The sequence below is a fragment of the Oreochromis niloticus genome, linkage group LG14 (genome assembly GCF_001858045.2).
Source record: "Oreochromis niloticus isolate F11D_XX linkage group LG14, O_niloticus_UMD_NMBU, whole genome shotgun sequence".
In the NCBI taxonomy this organism is placed as follows: domain Eukaryota; kingdom Metazoa; phylum Chordata; class Actinopteri; order Cichliformes; family Cichlidae; genus Oreochromis; species Oreochromis niloticus.
The window spans coordinates 25,789,998-25,809,048 of NC_031979.2; the positions used below are offsets into that span (position 1 = coordinate 25,789,998).

At 39.9% G+C, this 19,051-nt stretch overlaps 2 protein-coding genes and 1 long non-coding RNA gene across 4 annotated transcripts; 1 reads left to right on the forward strand and 2 right to left on the reverse strand.

The window, feature by feature from the left end:
* Window positions 1-1,670: 1,670 nt before the first annotated feature.
* LOC102078869 (uncharacterized) lies at window positions 1,671-3,156 on the reverse strand. Of its 2 annotated transcripts, none has more exons than XR_003213880.1 (2): window positions 2,416-3,156; window positions 1,671-2,308 (listed from the first exon to the last, which is right to left on the reverse strand). It is a non-coding gene; the product is annotated as an uncharacterized LOC102078869 (long non-coding RNA). The 2 variants fall into 2 exon arrangements; XR_003213881.1 differs by having other exon boundaries at window positions 1,671-2,301; window positions 2,416-3,146.
* On the forward strand, window positions 2,519-9,843 carry LOC102078763 (uncharacterized). Its single transcript, XM_005459604.4, has 7 exons — window positions 2,519-2,583; window positions 4,886-4,983; window positions 6,576-6,716; window positions 6,859-6,951; window positions 7,070-7,138; window positions 7,596-7,713; window positions 7,818-9,843. The coding sequence occupies exons 3-7, from the start codon at window positions 6,618-6,620 to the stop codon at window positions 8,561-8,563; spliced, it is 1,125 nt and encodes a 374-aa protein (XP_005459661.1). The 5' UTR covers window positions 2,519-2,583; window positions 4,886-4,983; window positions 6,576-6,617; the 3' UTR covers window positions 8,564-9,843.
* On the reverse strand, window positions 9,518-15,887 carry zgc:112083. The gene is made up of 10 exons (XM_003455076.5): window positions 15,743-15,887; window positions 15,075-15,259; window positions 13,743-13,969; window positions 13,537-13,648; window positions 13,305-13,457; window positions 13,131-13,205; window positions 12,784-12,904; window positions 10,703-10,841; window positions 10,493-10,617; window positions 9,518-10,365 (listed from the first exon to the last, which is right to left on the reverse strand). The coding sequence occupies exons 2-10, from the start codon at window positions 15,223-15,225 to the stop codon at window positions 9,939-9,941; spliced, it is 1,530 nt and encodes a 509-aa protein (XP_003455124.2). The 5' UTR covers window positions 15,226-15,259; window positions 15,743-15,887; the 3' UTR covers window positions 9,518-9,938.
* Window positions 15,888-19,051: the final 3,164 nt, after the last annotated feature.

Sequence of the window (19,051 nt, forward strand, 5' to 3'; positions counted from 1 at the left end):
TTCATTTTAACACAATGGTGATCAGTCACATTGAAATGCTTAAAATATAATTAATCTCTGGAGTAAGGCATGTAAGTAATGAACAATAACAGGATTCTGAAAAAGAGAAACTGAACATTTAAACAGAAAGGACTGTCAGGTATATAAACAGTGGCACCAAAACGGTTAAAGTGGTTAACCACAACTGGTTCAGTGAGAACTTGGAAGTTCCTGTTTTGGCCTCCACCTCTGAGTTTTTCTTCTCTCTGCACTTGCTTCATGTTTGTCTGGTAGATCTGCAGAAACAGGAACATCGTGAGGACACTGCGGACCATGAGGATAATAACTGTGCAGATAGAGGATAAAGCACCAGATAATTTAAATATATATTTTATCAATAATAGTGTTACAAATGGCTTTTGATAAGAACTCCTAAAATCTGACCATTAGAAAAAGCATGTTGAATAATATGGTTATTGGCGCCCTCTAGCGGAGACAAAATGTAATGGTTTCTAAACACTAATTCTTGTGCTGCCCACACAAACCCTCAGTCACATCTCTGATCATCAAACAAGCATATATGTGGGCATTTCTTTTCTTCTTCTTTCAGGTGACCATTTTAGGAGTCGCCTCAGTGGAACTTCTATTTTACCTTATTCCTAACAGCCTCCTCTGTCACACCAACCCTCCTCCTTCTCTGCATCCATGAATTTCCTCTGTGGTCCCCCCCCCCCCCCCCCCCCGGCAGATCCATCTTCAACATCCTTTGTCTAATAACTGAACTAATCCTCCTCCGAACATCCTCCAAACCTCAATACCTGACCTAAGTACAGTACTCACGTCTTTTTCACGTGAAGCTAAAGACACAACAAAAAGGTCTGAAAAGGAAGGACGTCATTTTTAAATGTAGGATTTTGCTTCATCGGTGGAGTTTCTCTTTAAAGTGTTAAAATTCATTATAAAGATGATCTTTAGGATCCAGAAGTCCAATTTTAAATGAGGAAATCTGTTTCATTTTGAAACCAGTCTCAAAGGATTTTACAGAGAGAGGGCACGAGAGGGCAGCAGCTCACTGTTTGTTCATCACTGTCCTAAAATATGCATTTATCACGTTTCTGAGGGGTTTCCTTTAACACCTTTGATTACCATATAGAAGGCAGTTTCATACCAGTATGCCAGTCTTATGGACTGAAAATATGAAAATGTGACAAAACAAAAACATAAAAATGATTTAAAGTTATTTATGCAGCTCATTTTCCCCCAGTGGAGTTTAATAATCCCTTATGTCCTGTAAATGTACAACTGCTTATCACAAACATAAGCACCAGTTATTAAATGAACAAGGCATGCAGGCACAAAATAAATTCAACTCTGTGTAAACAGGTACATGTGAAATACTTGCATAAATGAAGTGAAATGCTTAAATTGAATTTAAGGTTCAAATGATAATTTAATTTAATTTATTTAGCCTTTGATTGTTGTGGATGGTTGATTTATTTGTTTGTTTGACAGGAAGCTGCTTTCAAAACGTTGCCGTGACTGAGATCCCTCTAACAACTTCCAGTGTTCCTGTACAGCTGTGGAGGACAAAGAATGCCACATTTAACTTCCTAAAAACAATAAATAACATACTAAGTGCATTTAACTTGCATTTCACTTTTCTAATATACTCATGTGAGCTGTTGAACCAAAATCGTGCAACTCCAGTGTCACACATTTTCAGCCTTGTGGCCTTTTTTGCAAGTTGTTATTTTTAGGAGCTTATGAGTTTGCATGTTTCATGTAAAGTCAGCTTCTCATATTGTAGATTTTAATCAAGCTAATTATAATAATGCACCAGATGACACAAAGTAATGGCTATGCAGTAATGAAAAAAGTGAATCGGGTTTTATGTACCAGACAGATCAACTGTTGAACAACCCCACGTGAACCAGAACACATGAAACTAAAAATGAAACCTAAATGCAGAAGCAGTGTCAAAAGTACACTCAGGATTCAGCAGCAATAGCTTGAAGTAATCATTTTCTGTATGACTTTAACAGTCTCTGACAAGGTTGCGGAGGAACTTTGGCCCACTCTTCTTTACAGCGATGCTTCAGTTCACGATATTTATGTGTATTGGTTTATGCACAGGTCTCTTTAAGGTCCCACCACAGCATTTCAACCAGGCTGAGGTCTGGACTTTGACTCAGCCATTGCAGCACCTTGATTTTTTTCTTTTTCCAGACATTTTCCTGTTGGAGCCAGGCTTTATCAGTCGGACAGATGGATTTGCTGGGGCATCCACTCCTGGGAAAACTCCAGTATTGTGTTAACACACACCTGAAAGCTCCAGACCAGAAACAGACAAAACATCAGCTTTGATAGAGGTGCCCACACCTGCTGAGGATCAGTTAACCAAGTGCATTCAATAGGCAGCACCTGGCTGCTACTTACCCTCGCGATTCCTGTGGAAGCAGGACTTTCTTTTCTCATTTTGGCTTAGTTTGTGTTAAACAAATAACAAAAAGTTAACCTTCTGCACTTATAAGTAATATGTGGGGAAGCTCGTTTGGCAATTTAGATTTAAAATCACCATTTCATAGGCTCTGCAAACTAACACAGGTGTGTTTAATCAACCACCTGATTGGTGCCCAGGCTCACACTGGGCAGAGCTGTGATGGGAATTTTGTGTAAATACAAATAAAATTATATAGAAAAGGATTCTTATTCTATAGAAATCTCCAAATCTGTTTTAATCAGTGAAAGGTTTTTAATAGCTAAAGTAGTCTTTGTAGCTCCATTCTGAAGAAGCCGCTTTAAGTTGTCTAATTAGTCTTGGCGCTTGAGGTTAAAAAGGGCAATAGATCGCTGGCTGAGTGAATAATGTTCAGTGCAGGAGCAGCTTTAACCCTGCCCACACTAACCGGATTTGGATGGTTAGTGAGAATGGAATTAGCTAATCGAGGAGAACATGTCATCCCAAAGCCTCATCCAATCATCGTCTTATGTTCTGCTTAATGGGATCCAATTGAAGGGTAGCCCAATTTGTCTGGGGCCATTTGGGACATGGAGCTTGAGCCACATGACAGAATTCAAAGAATCCGAGTATTTAACCCCATTTCATGTGGAAAGCCGAACACTAGCGCTATACTGGGAGTAGATATGTTCGGAGCCAGCCAGAGTTTCTTATGTGGATGATGGTGTCATATTAGCGCTGACGCTGCTTCCATATTGAGCCTCACAGTAACATCATGTGACCACATGCTTCTTTCTGGCTGAAACACTAACTTCCTGTGTGTCAAAGTGGGGCAACTGATAGATTTTTACAGAGTAACAACATTTTCTGGATGATTCCAGCTTGTGCTTAGTTTCAAAAAGGTGTGGCCACATAGTGCGTACTAGGACGCACTACTGTCCCAGGTGTTGGGGATTTTACGTTTTAAGTAAAAAGTTACCAAAGTAATTAAAAATTGCGTAACTGTATTACTTACTTTATTATTTACTGTTTGGATTCAGATGTCTCTTTTTAAGTTGTTAATGAAAATCTTTGAGTTCAGGAGTATTTTGACAACATAATAGCTGTAGGAACAAACAAAGAGCATGAAAATACATGAACACAGCATCATCAGGCATAGCGCTGACCTGCTTGCTGGTATCAGCTCATTGGTGATAGGAAGTCACCAACCACTTCCTCCTAATGTGGGAGTCAACCAACAGGGCCCCTCCTGTACATCATGATCATTGCCATCTAAAAGGATGCATGTGGCATACAGCACATGTGGCAAAGCAACGAACTCCTTTCTCTGCTATGCTGTGCATGCAAAATTTATCAGCATGGAGAATCTCATGTTAAAGATGGTATGTGAGCAGCATGCATGAAGCTCATGCTGTGAAAATAGAAAAGTGTCCATAAAATGACAAATGTGGCCTTGACCTTGAGCACAACTTGGGTACAGAAACATAATCAGAGGGGCACATGCAGCCCACTTTGATCTAATGTGGGTCGGACAAGTGAAAGTCCACCTGTTTAATTTTGTGCATGTAAATGTGTAAAATCAGCTCACTTTTATTAGTAACCAAACTTTCTGTAGTAGACGAAAAATGTATCCATTATGTGACTCCTGTGGTGTAGTATGGATGGCTGCGGGGGAGGTCTTTAACAGCAGGAAAAGCTGTAAGACTAAAAAAAATTACAGTTAAAAGTCCAAAGATTTATGGCCTCTTTCATATTTTCCAAAGCCAGAGCCTTTGCCGGGACAATTCTGGGCCCCAGGCCTGATGTTTGACACCCCTGCTCAAGGAGGAGTAGTGATTCTTTGTGACTTGTGACAGGACAGACAGACAGACAAATGGACACCTCGCAGTGGTATGGGTTCATCAGGCAAGTTAAAAACGATCGATAATAGCTTAGACCACATACTGGAGAAAAGGACAAGGTTACAGTATTTTAATTTCATAATAAAGTTTAGTTTTGCTCACTAACAAAACATGTTTTATTAGTGTTGAAACCACACCGGCCTGCTGAATATTTACACGTTGCACTGTCCTGCACAATGCTGGACGGGATTCTTTTAACAATAGAAACGGCTGGAGGTGCAGCACTTATTTGCATGCCAGATTTGTATTGTCTCTCTTTGTGAAATCCCTTCTGCTGCCACACAAGCTGTCTTTTCCTAAACTCAATCACAAAGATTTATATGGCTGATGGGATTAGTTTAAGCCATTAGGAGTAGTTAATGGTCTTTCCCAGTGTTGGTAAGTAACACTGACTAATTGACCAGGGCCAGCAGACAGCTGACACCGGTTCACAGCAACAGGTGGTTCCTGCTGACATGAAGTTAGGACCTGCAGAGGGACAACAAACAGGGTTCACACTCCTGCATGCTCAGCTGAATTGATCTGGATTTTTTCCCTCACCATTTAGCTGAAATTTAAATGTAAGGAAGGATATCGCTTTGCTGGGTGATAATCAGGCTGGATGTTATTCAACCATCCGGCAGCTGAAGGACTTGGTGCTCACAGGTAAGACTCAAAAATTTATATAACATACATGACTTTGGAAGGGAAAATGTCAAATATTAAAATGTGAGAGGGACCCCTGCTGTAAGACGGGAACAATTTATATATACTGTGTAAATTTACTTCTCAAACATAAAAATACATCTATTTTCCCCATGTTATGTTAATTATGTGATCAGGTGATTCAGGTGATTAAATCAAATTAATTTGTGTTACAGTTGCTCTGATACTGCAAGTGATAGCTGTTTTTCCATTTTTGTAAAGCTGCTTTTTGACTAATTGTTTGACCAATAAACTGCCTGAAAACAGTAAATGTTTCTTAGAAGTTTAGTTCATGATCATATAAAACCAGGAAATATTAACATTAGAAGCAGTGAATTAAACATTTCTCAGAAACGACCTTTAAACTGTTCAGCTGTCGTTTGTGCCGGTTTGTTTTACTAATGACATGTTAAAAAATAAAGGATTCAAATCAATAACCTTTTTTTTTCTGAGCATGAAAAAAAAGAGCACATGTCATGTCAGAGGCGAGCCCCGGTGCTATCTGCGCCCTCCGATGACACAGCAAGATGTTTCCAAAGCCTTATTCACTCTGTTTGCTGTTCGCCTAACAAACAGCTCCTTTACAAGATTAAGGGATTTCTGTGGCACGCTGACATGCACGAAATTTAGAGAACATAGGATGTGTAGCCTCTCGCTAATCTTGTCTTTATGAGAAAGGAGGGATCAGGCTATTGGATTGCTGCAGCGAAGACAGGTTGTTGGAAAGGAGTACACCCGACTGTACGCAGGTTTTCTTTTTTATAGTTTTTAAATGTTTGTTGTCCCAGTGACCAAAACTACAGAGCCCACTGTGCACTGCAAGCACAGAGACCAATACAGTTGTCTGCCACTGCGTTAATACTGTGTGCTGGTTAATTACCTGTTGATATGAATGAAATAGGTGAGGACTGTCTTATGATCAGGTTATTTTCTGCTTGTTTCCTATGTGTCCCACATTTACAATAAATCACTAGAGAGGAATTTTCTCTAATTCAACACAGATCACTTTGCTCCCCATTCACTAACAGCATTACTAATCATGTGTCCTTGAAACGGATGGATTCTAAATTAATTAAATGGATTGGCACACAAAATACCTCAATTGGATTACCATCTGTAATGCAACCTAACAAGATACAGTCATTTGCATGTGATTTGCAAAGCAAATTGCCTAAAAGGTTTATTCAATACTGTACAATATGTTTTAGAAAATATTCTTACTGGCTGGTGCCCTTACATCAAAAACCACAATGAACTGGAGATCGGGGAACTCCATAGTATCCAAAACTTCCCAGGAAAATCATCCTGTTTGAAAGTTCTCTTCAGTTTCAATATAAGAGACGGTGAAACGCCTTAAATGGGATTTTCTGATACTCTAAATGAAGCCAATTTACCAAAATGTAAACAGATATAGGGCAAGAAAACAAGGCTTATGTTGTGGTTAACTAACTTGCACTTGCTGCCCCATAGACTTTCAAATCTCCTGCTCTACAGCATGCGATCTGCCATCTTAGCTCAGAAACTAAAACTCTCACTTGTTTCTATCTCATCAGTCTATTTCCTGCGACCACAGCCTGCACCGTCAACTTCTCCACATGCATCAGAACATCCCCCAGCATGCCTTCACTCCCGTCCTGCACCAGTCCTCGAGCATCCTGCCAAATCCAGCAATGATGGGACCTCAGGACAGAAATGTGAGATGTGTATAAAATTCAGATTTTATTAATTACTTTAACTATCCTCATGTGAAGCTGCTCAGACTTGGAAGTTATCCCAGGCCCCTCACCCGCTTTTACCTACTCCTCACTGATATCCATCTTTCACATTTTGCTACAGTTTAACACAAACCTGCCCGGACAAACAATGAGGACCTTCTTTGCACCCATCACAGCCTCGCACAGAGCAACAAAAAGATCCTTTAACTCAACAGTGAGTAAAAAACTCAAGAATCTCATCAATACAGTAACTAAAATATATAAAATGTTACTTCAGTTTTCTTTTTAATTGATGAAATTGTTTTCATTAAAATGAATGATTTCTTTTCCAGAGACGAGGGAGATGGGGCGCACTGCATGTGTGTATTGCGTGGAAAATTTACTACCACAAACAACTCAAGGTGAGCGCTAAATGCATTTAATTGTTATTTTTTTGTTGGGATTTGTGGTAGTTTTGAATGTTTCTGCATGTTTTGGGAGTTCATATGTGTGGAATCATTGGTGATCCCATGCAAACTGTAGGCTCCAGTTCCTGCTCTCAGCTGACAGAAGTGCACCCTGGTGTGGTCTTCTGCTGCTGTTGCCCATCTACTTTAATATTGGACTTGCTGTGTATTCAGAGATGCTCTTCATCACATCCTCATACTCTTATTTTGAGTGTAATTCATTTCCTAAAAGATAAACTGAGTTTTATTGTTTTTCAGCTCAGAGTTATGTCACAGTAATACTGTTATTGTGAATTGTATTGCTCACAGTATAGTGAAAAGTTCGCAGAGGGATATTATTAATGGATCTTACTGATCTTGTATTGCACAGCTGATCTGTCTTATAAACAACATGTAATATTTAATTTATCAGAAACTGCAACAAATGCACAGCAGTCAACAGGAGCTGACACCTGAGTGTCCTGCTAGCAGTCCCTCTGCCTCTGTGCAACAAAAGGAAATACACCAGCCGTGTGCACACCCATGTTCAGGTGAGTTTCACACCAGTAATGATTAAGTCGTTTTTGCAGCAAAAACAGAAATGTAGCACTGATCCTTTTCTTGGACTTAGACTCTTCATCTGAATTTTCTTCAGGTGGAAGCAAGAGTGTAACTGCAAGCTGTGACAGTTCTGTCTCCGACCTTCAAACGCCTCCACCAGTGTCTACCCACAGCCGTGCAAACTGGGAGAAACTTGACTGTGAGAAGCAGGACCAGCACTCAACACCTGATGAGAAAGAGAAGCACCAGATCCGCCAATCTAGCCCAACAAAGGATTTAACTCATAAAGAGAAGTTCAGGGAATTAATAGTCACTTCTGACCTTGATGGCAGACACAGCGGCTCGCTTGACAGGAAGAGGCAGTTTGAGTGTGAAGCCATCAACAAAGCAAAGAGAATGAGGCACGAAATGTTCAACAGTCCGTTTGGTTCTTCTCAGACTTTGCAGTATTATCCATCTCCATTCATCACAACTTATACACATCCACCAGCACACAACATGCAAGTGCAACACACTAACATGAGTGATTGCTCTTTCCTGTATCCTAACAGCATTAGATTTAATGCGTCTTATCCAGGCACCAAGTCGCATCCCTGCCAAACTTCTTCATGGGAGACAATGAGGGACACACACAGTTTCCATTTAAGGAAACACACCCTTAAAGACTACTCGCTGAATACCTGCAAGGCAATCAGGAAACCTCTTGTAACAAGAGGTATCACGTCACCTCTTTATTTCCTTCGAGGGAGGGAGACACTTCTGTCTAGAGAAGTGTCAACACCGCTGCAGATGCCAGCGGCCTCATACTGGCTTTCTAGCAATGCAGTATTGGGACCCTGAGTCTCCAGAGTCTGGCTGAAAGGGAGAGCTCACATTCTCAAATTTCATCTCTCACTTCAGTTTTATTTATACAGAGCCAAATAAAAACAGTCACATCAAGGCACTAGGAATCTCTGAGTAATCAGCCACAGTGGGAGAAAGTACCTCTGACAGAACCAGGTTCATCGAGGGCAAGCATGTCCTGGAACTGGGTGAAGTGAAGGAAAAATTGAAGATAATGGAAAAAAACAGCAACATTTCAAACTCCAAGAGAGAACACACAAATTAAAGACATAAAATAATGGCTTATAAATGCATGTTGAATGTTTTCAGGGACGGTCTCCAAGCAGTCTGAGCCATTTGCTTCATAGCTGAGGGGTTGATCCAGCTCTGAATGTAAGCTTGACCTAAAAACTAAGTTTAATCTAATCTTAAAAGCAGACTGGGTTCCCCAACTCAAGCTGGGAGCTGGTAACAGAGGACTCACAGAGATCATTAGGACATGATGGGTACTATGAGGTATTTAAAAAATATATATTTACAGCGCTTGTCTTGTGTTCACTGGTCATTTAGGTTTCTGTGGTACTCCACACAGTGAGCAGCACTGATTATTTACACCTTCAGTATAAGCAGATTCAGATTCATGTGCTTACTTTTTTTTTTTTTAAGTTGGGCTCAGGTTGGCCTCTAAAAAAACTGGAATATGAAAAACTGCAGATTTATGGATTTTATACAGATTCTGTCTGTAAGGCTGTATTTTGCACATAAGCTTTGAGCTAAATGCTAAAAATGAGGATGTTAAAAAGCTTGCAGTGCTGATGTCATGTTCAGGTCAGACACCTGACTGAATGTCAATTTTGACCTAATGATGGAAGTATATGCAAAGTCGATCCAGTACGAATAGATGTGGATTAACCCTCATTAGCATCCGTACAACCACAAAGCCACAAAAAGACACAAAAACATGGCACAAACTTTTCTTGTTTCAAAAATGTATTTAACTGTGTAACAATAAAATTAAAGGTCACAACAAAAAATAAAGTCTTCAAAATTCAGTGCCTGGAGAACATTTCATGGAACAAGCTTTCTAGTGCTTTTAACTCCTCCCCCATTCATAAAAACGCTAACAGAAATTTTTACCTGGGGTTCACATTTGTACGGAGCCTTTAAAAGCAAGGTTGTGGTATTTCAGTCTATAAGAGCTGCTATGGTGTGCGAATGATGCATGATCTTCTAAATATCTGAAATGCTGGAGAATGTGAGGAAGGGTTAGGATAAATTAAAAAAAAAAAAAAAATACAGCTGCTCCAATGATGTCTCCACTAACAGCTCCACAACAAAATATGCAAAAACAAACCAAATTAATTGCATATAGCCAACACTGGGTGTGGGTCATTTAAACCACATCCATGCCGAGGCCCCTCGCAACCTCCGTCAGAGCCTGGACGGCTCCGGAAGCCCCAAAACCATCACAGTCCTCCTGCGTCAGTCCTGCAGACTCGTCCTCAATGTGAGGAATGGTGCTCATCACACAGTAGACAGGAGAGTCGCTGCCTCTGGGGCTGGCCTGACACGACATGTCCTCACCTCCTGAGAACTCTGAGGAGTAGGAGGAGCTGGAGGAGGGTGAGGAGGATCCTGTGGGAGAGCTTTGGCCGCTCTCTGGCGTGACAGCAGCGCTCTCGTCCTGACTGCTGCCACTCGGACTTTTCTGAAGGCTCTGAGGCTTTTTAGCCATGTTCTTCATGATCTCCTTTGTCACTTCAACAGTCTCAAAGCGCACCATGTTTAACTTCAGGAAACCATCGACATCCTTCCTGTACCTGTATGATAAGACAGGAGAGGAATCCATTTGAGTCTTTACTTTTTTTTCAGATCTACTTAAATTATATTTGTCGTGCCCAGAGGACTGTAAAGCAGAGAGGATGACTATTACCACAGGTGACTCACCTAAAGCGGGAATGTCCAGAGGGCCACTTCAGCTCATGCTTCTTACGAAGGTGAAGTGTAAGAGTGTAACACCAAGAGAACACCTTATCACAGATATGGCATTTATATTTAGCCATCCCCCCAACCTGTTGGTCATTAACAAAAAACCATTAGTATATCTACAGTGATGATCTGACCAGGTAATATGTTGGACAACACTGCGTTACAAACCTCATGGACTCTCTTGAAATGCTGGCTCATTGTTTGGAACGTATGACAAGTATAATCACAACCCTCCACTGTACAGCTGTACATGGTGCCCTCATTGTGAACCTCTGTGTGCTTCTGCAGATCGCGCTGGTTCTTAAATCTGTGGGGAAATAAAGATGGAAACAGTTAAAAAAAAACTGGCAACTGTAGGTTTTACCCCTCAGCCTCCCTGTAGATGCACCTCTGGTATAAATGTAAAAATCAGAAGTGATTTTCAGAAAAGTTGACCTCACTCAGATTCCAACTTGTGGGAGATTTGGTGTCAATTTGAAATACTTGGTGACATCTTTTTCGAGTTATCGCATTTGCAAGAAAACTTTAGAAAACTTGACCTCTGACCTTGACCACCAAGTCACTGAGTTTCAAACTCATCTGAGACTTTTTGTAGAATCACTTATGGAATTAATTTAAAAATCCTACGTCGCCTCCTTTTTTGTATTCACAAATTTGGGTGTCCAAGCTGCCTGCCCGGCAGGGTTACGACAATACCCCATCAGCCTTTCAAGGCTGAGGGGTAAAAAACTGATTTCTGTAATAAAGATGTGGCTCTGCAGCATTCTCACTCAGATGTCGCGTGTTTGAGCCTCTTACTTCTTACTTAGAGTTGTTTACATTTTCAATACATAGGAGTTAATAATTGCACTGCTACTTAAAAAGTCTCACATTATGGCCCGTTTCTACCCTCATGTGTTCTATTAATATGTTTTTCAAGTTTCAGCTAAAAAAATACTAATTCACTAAGTCACTAATTCTTCCATGCCTTTATACCCCTGCTTTTAGCTCTCCTCCAAACAGGCCGTGTCGGGGAGCTTTAAATGCAAACGAGCTTCTGTGCGACTGAGCTCCAGCCAGGAACAGTCAGAGCACACAGCTCTACTGAGTAAATAAAAGAAATAAAATTACACACTGCAGAGTTTTTCCTGGCTCAAAATGGGCTCTTCTGGGGGATGAATATGCACATAAGCATGACTGGTCAGCATAAAGTTAAGGCAGTAAAGTCTGTGTTATTGAACAGAAGTGCCTCCATTTTCTTGTTCTTTGTGGTTACTTCATGAATAAAAATGTCCATTATGCTTGAGTAAACAACGCCCCAAATCAAACAAAAACTGTTACAAACAACATATGTCAATCCTGCTGATTTTCCTTTGGGGGAGGGTCAGCTGGAGGCGATGCTTAGGCTGTTCTGACATCACAGGAGACTGCAAACCAATATATCTCACCCAGAGACATAAATGATTGAAAGACAATAAAACAAGGAAGTGGTTTCTTTTTTCATATTTTGTGGCTCTTTCTTAAAAAAAACCCTTTAAACACAATATTTTAACGAACCTTTCCTAATAGTTTTGTTATGGTCTTATTAGGAGAATTCCTTAAAGGGTATACAATATTTCTAAGATACAACTAAAGACTGGTTACATTTGAAGCAGATATTAAAGGGAGTATTTTGACTAAAAACATGTAATAAAAAGATCTAAAGAGCAGATATTATCCTGAGCTCATTTCCAGCTCCCATTTTTGTTCTTTGATGCTATACTAGAGTAGCTTTGCATAAATCACAGTTAAAAATAATCCCTGTTTATTATATACCAGGCCCACGGTGCACCCACTTTGTTCTTCCTCAGTCTGAAAGACCTCTTTTAGCGAGTCCTGTATTCACAGACAGAGCTGTGTACCTGAGAGCACCATGTTAAGGATACTGACAAGCTAAGAGCAGTAAACTGTTAGAAATCAAGCATTTAAAGTCACCTCAAGGCTGAGCTTTTGCCTCACAGGGATTACTTACACATACACAAACTGAAGGAAATAATGAGTCAGCTGGAATGAAAACTTCTTTCTGACTTTGGATGTCAAAAATGCTACATGGTTCCTCACAAATACACGATTTAAGACGTTAATGATAAAAACATTTTATGGAAGAGAATTTTACTGAAATAACTGAAACTTGATAACCCAGCTTTCACTGCCATATTAAAGAAAAAGATGGAGTTAAGAGTGTGTTTGCTGTTAACTGAACACTTGATCAGCTGTTTTTGAGAATCTACCTTTTGTCACAGAAGTCGCACGGGAACGGACGCTCATCACAATGGCGGAACCTGATGTGGATCTTCAGAGCAGCCAAAGTGGTGCAGGTCATGTCACAAAAGGGGCACTTCACCTGATTCACTGAGAGTAAAAAGAAAAAACACCTGACCAACCAAATGACATGGCTCAGTATAAAATAAGAGCTCAATGAACCACACAGTAGGGAGCTTGACAACAGAAACAGAAGAAAATCTGTAGCAATGTGAGATAAACTGCTCGTAAACCACTCTCTCCATTTCTAATATTTCAAGATAAACAGCCATAAAAACAATTTAATCCCAAAAGAAATTTTAGAAATAAAACGCACCATGCTGACGAACATGATCCCTCAAAAGCCTCTCGCTGGAAAAAGCTTTCCCACAGTGGTCACAAACCAGCGTCTCTGTTAGGATAAGTACACATACAAACATCAGCAATAAGGCGGCGCAATTAAAACATCAACATCATAGAAATTTAATGCGAGCTTAAGCGTCCGTCTTACCTACTGGCTCAGCTTGCCTGTGCAGGTGATCAAACAGCTTTGTGTTGCTGGAGAACATGCTGCCACACGTAGGACAGGCGACAAGTCGCTCCTGAGTATGGCTCCGCATATGTTCCCTCAAACGGTATTTGATCTTGAAAAAGGCGTCGCAGCCTGTGAACGAAACAGGAAACGTCACACGGTGTCCAAGAGGATAGCGTCTCATGAACGTTTAAAAAACTCCCGGTCGTACCCGCCCACTGGCAGAAGAGCGCCTGCTGTTGTTGAGGCAGAGACTGTGGTTCAGCACTTTCTACGTGGTTGTCCACATGTCGATAGAACCACTCAGGATTATTAAATGTACACTTTAAAAAGGAATAAAAGGACAAAAATATAAATCCCATGATAATATATCAGTCGTTTAGTGAAGACTGGATAACTTAAACAAAAAATACCTACATCACATTGCTCCCACTGGCAAACATATCCGTCTGATCCTTCAGGGACCAGATTGTTGCTGTGCATGCCTTGGTTGCAGCTGGGAAGATCTGGACGGGACTTGAGCAGCTGTGACCCAATGAACTTGAGCTTCCCATGATAGTTGTGGAAATAAGCATGGACCTCCAGCTCTGCAGGACTACCCATGGATAGAAATTCACATCCATTCCAGAGACAAGCATATTCATCTAACGAAAAAGAAAGAAAGAAAGAAAGGGAATCAGTAATTATTGCAATGTTATTACAGAATGATCCACAAATTAATTTCGTAAAACTTTAAAGGACCCAGATGTCCAGTAACATGAAAACGAGATTAACTGGTGATCAGCATGAGGTTGAGAAGTATCCCACTGTGTAGTCTGGTGTTGAGTAGAGACAAATGTTGGACAACTAGCAGTTGCTGTCACAAAACAAAACTAAAGCTATTTACCGGCAAAATCTGACTGTAGATACAGAAGCAGTTTTCAGCTCACCTGTGACTCATAAATACACCGTGAAGCAGGGGGCTTTATAGCGCACTCTGCAGCACTGCCATTCGTAGCATTTGTAGTATGAGCAGGTTATGACTAGATGATGCAGAGATGACTGGTAGGGCTCAGTGATCAAAATGAGCATTTACCAGTAAAATAGTACAAACGTCACAAAAAATTCAAATAATCACAATTAGTTTAATCTATATTGAGATGATGGTTATTTAACAGGAGTTTGCAAAATAGTTTAATAATACTTACTAAACGTTATGAAAAGAATAAACTTATTAACCTGCCCCTTTCCTGATTTTTATTTTTTGCATATTTGTTTCAGAACATGAAACTAATTTTAATATTAGCTAGAGATAATCTAATATCCAGAAAGGTAGAATTACTGAATCACCAAAATTACTCTAAGAGCGCATCAGCGACTCATCCAAGAGGTCACAAAAGAACCCAGAACAAAAACATGCGCCACAGCCTGGCCGATGGAGGTACAAAAGTATAAAACAGAGGATGAGCTGAAAGGCAAAACAAGAGAAATAATACAAAACAGAAAGCAGCACAATGATATTTTTTATCTCTGTAATCTTGTTCATATAAATCACTGGAAGCCAAAATTTTAAATGACAATAACATCCAATCACTTGCACTGATCTACACACAACAACAATGAGAGTTCAGTAACAGAAACACCTCTTTGTAAAATCCAACAGGCATATTTAAACTGGACAACACTTGGACCAAACACTGACCATTAAACCCCATGCTAATAAACAACAACAAAAGCTGACCCCTCGCCCACCCCTGCAAAATCGCTTACCCAGCTCCTCCAGGGCATCGTTGTCCCCCAGGTAGTCCTTCAAATGCAGACACATGTGGTCGCTGAGCTCCTCCATGGAGCGGCCCGTGAAACTGCACGAACCCCACTCACAGACCACCTCGAAGTTCCCGAGTCTCTTTGTTGTCATCATGACGGAGAGTCCTGTGAGCTCAGCCCGTCACACCCTAACCAGCCACACAGAAAGTAGGCACATATGTTTAACCCAGGGAGAAAAGTAAACGTTGAACTACGACATCTAAATTAAAAACGCCGTTTTGCTAGTTAGCATGTGCTAACGAGGACTTATGGAAACAAACATGTTTGTAAATGTTTGAAGAGTCATTAGCTGAAATTAGCGCCAAAGTCCTTACTATCTGACTGAATGAATAACTAAAACCACACCAAAACATATATTTTTTAAAACTACATAACAGTTAATGAGGCCGTTCCCAGCTAACAACAGTTTACTTCATCCTTAAGAAGTTGTGTTTGTGTAGATGTTTATCTGGCTAACAGCTTAGCTCCCGCGAAACCTGTCACAGGTCTGTGCTCTTTATCCGACTTTTCCTGAATGAATAGAGTTTGTACATTTTAACCCGGAATTGTATAAATTCATATTGTTGTTTCTAACTCTAGTGATACACAAGATTTTCATAAATGTTTCTTACAGCAATTAATATCACTTGGTGCCGCAGATCTGAGCTCCTCCTTGTTCTTCCCTCCTCTTAGCTTGTTTGGCTTTGTTTATTTCCTGTCGCCTCTTCTTCGTTCATTATTAAAACTGTGCCGGGAAAGCTGAGCATATCGCCACCTACTGCACTGGAAACCAGAGCAAACTAAAGCCTGAAGTAAATAGCATTTTGTTTTTATACACTTCTTCTTCTTTTTATCCCCCTCTTCTGCTTCTTCTTTTTCTTCTTCTTCTTCTTCCAGCTTCTCTCTTTAGACGGTCCCACAATGGATTATCTACATCTATCCTTCTATCACAAATCACCCCTGAAGCTCATCTCCACCCACTCCACCCTGTCTGCACTCTCTTCTTCTCTGGATGGCTGATTCCAGGTATTTAAACTTATCCAGCTCGAATTTTATGGCGTTATTTTTGTGCCACGCCATAGAATTTCAATTTGAAATAAATACATAAACTCAAAGAAAGGTGAAAGAAAAGAAAAACTGATTCTTAATTTCTTAAAACAAATCCTCACATTTATGAGAAAGATGTATTTTGTAGTGGAGGAGCAAGTCAACCGTTCCCTTTGTATCCTAAAATTAACTTTAAAAAGGTCCAATTCAAGACCTCCTTAAATGCTGTGATGATATCATGATTTTGGGCTACAATTAATATTTCTTCATTGTATCAGACTAAAAATATAAATATAATTTAATTTGGTTATTTACTGCAGGGATAATACGCACACTACACACACACAAATATACAATTTTTTATTTTAATTTGTTCTTATCTTGTATTTACATTTTAATAACCATAAAACATAAAATAACAAGATCCTCTGAATGAATATGGAGTAGTATGGTTTAGTTATGGAGTTTCATTTAAGTAAAAATACTAATAAAATACTTCAGTACCTGCCCTGAGTTCACTTAAAGTACTACTTAGAAAAACATCAAAAAAGAGGACATAAAATAGTCACAAACATAAAATCTTTTAAATTCAGCCAGTTTAGTTTAGTTTAGATGTTGTAATCAACTTTTTAGAAAAAAATATATATACATTTCTATATTAATTGATCAGCTCAGTCATGATTTTATAGTAAAAGAAACTCAACCCTGTGTTTAAGTGTAGCACTTAAGTACCGGACACATTCCACCACTTGTAACCTCAGAAAGCCTTCTGTCTGCTTTGTTCCTTTTTTGGCAGTGCAGTTAAACCACAGCTCTTATGCCTGTTTTTATCTTTAAACGCCAGACCAAACTCCTCCCAGGAAGTGACAAGAACTCCTTCTCCCCCTCTGTCAGCATTTCCTCATGACACAGAGTGTGAACAAAGAAACAGACCTGTACAATAAAGACTGCTGTGACCGTGCTATTTCATGTACAGTGGACGGATTAAATGATAGCAGTAATTTTCACAGTTAAATAGTCCTCTCTTGTATGAATTCAGAAATGTTTCCTGTCAGTCTGAAAATCATCCATGCATGCAGCTTTATTCTTTATTTTATTCACTTTATTTATTTGGAATGATTTCGATCTTTGAGCAAAATACCTGCATTTTTTTCTAGTGTGGTTGATAATTATGACCCAGGCTTAATTATTCCCCTTCTGTCGTGCTGTACTGTACTGTATTCTAACACTGGGAAGGTTTCACATGTTGTTAATAGACAGAAAAGAGATGATTTACACCTGAAGGAACTGGTTATCCCTACCAGCCTGAGAAAGCCCTGCCAACAGAAACAGGAAGCTACTGTAAGCAGAAGGAAACCTGAGCTCAGCCTGCAGCCACCTTTCAATCAAGGTTCACAAGGTTCACTGTCAGATTGTGCCATAGATCCCCTCCACTAGAGGTCATGATTTGCTGACCGTCAGTCCCTTGTCTGTCAAAGAAATACAGTATTTCACGAGAGCGCATGTCTCCTAATGTGAAGTCAGTGCTACACTAATAAAGTTGCTCAGTGTTGCACAAAATGCAGGTACTCATAACAGCAGCCTTATACTGTGGTGCGAATTCAAGGTGATTCAGGCCTCTGTGTTCTCAACAATGAGCTGCTATAAAATGAATAAAGTGGGAAATCATCTGCAGTCTCTTCTGTGCTGTGAATATTTAATACAAATATTGTACATGCCATTTTCCCCACACATGCATTCAAGCCTAAACCCTTTTTACTGTCACAGCTCCTGTTTTGTTTGTGACGGTCACTAAAGTTTATCGTTTCCAACATAATGAGCTTCAAAAATATACAATACAATAAGAACTCTTACTTTCACCGACAGTACAATATAGGGAGGGACCATGACCAGCCAGAAATGTGTTTTAGAGTGGGGGGGGGCAGAGCCTAGGCAGCTCCAGCGCCATTGCTGATCTCTTATTCAATATTTCATGCTGCTCTGCAAACACGAGGGCCCATAACGACTGAATTATTCATGCAGATTTATGTCAGGATGACTGATTCACAGGAAAATGACCACCAGACACCAAAAAGGATGATAAAGGGTTAAATTAATGTTTCTGTCCCGTCTTACATCCGCCCTTTCATGATTTCATTAACAGTGAGTGTTTTGTTTTCAGATGAGAGCACTTTGGCTCCCTTGTTTAAACCGAACTGAACGATGCTCGCATAAAATATATTTTATGCAACCTTTAAATGGCTCTTAATTTTACCAGAGTTTGGAGGAGGGAACATCTGCAGAGCACAAACTGTAAGGTCAACAGAAAACAACAAAATCCAGACTTGAAGGAGAATGTCTCAGATTTCTCTTCTGGAGAAATACAAACCTGCAACCCTAAGTTAAATAGCAATTCAGTACTCTTGCTTAATTATTTAGTTCATGCCTTGGCACAGATACCTTAAGTTTTCAGTTGACTTGGCTTTCTTTGGAAATTCTTTAAGTTACAAGTATCTCTTGATGTAAAAATAATATTTTAGGAGGTGAGATCTAAGTTGTAGAAAGATATTTCAAGGAAAACACGAGTAACCACACAGATTTACAGGTTTTATCATGACTTCAGTTCTTCTGGACTCTTGTGGGCTTCCCCTCCTCGCATTTTTATGTCAGTCTACACTGGCCACTTTATTAGGTACAGAAAGCTAGCGCTAACCCCTTTTGCCTTCAGAGTCGTCCTTATTCTCGGCATAGATTCAATAAGGAGCTGGAAACATTTTTGATATGATAGCATCACACAGTTGCTGCAGATTTGTCGACTGCACATGTGTGATGTTGATCTCCCGTTCCACCAGATCCCAAATGTGCTTTATTGGATTGAGATCTGGTGAGTGTGGAAGCCATTTGAATACAGTGAA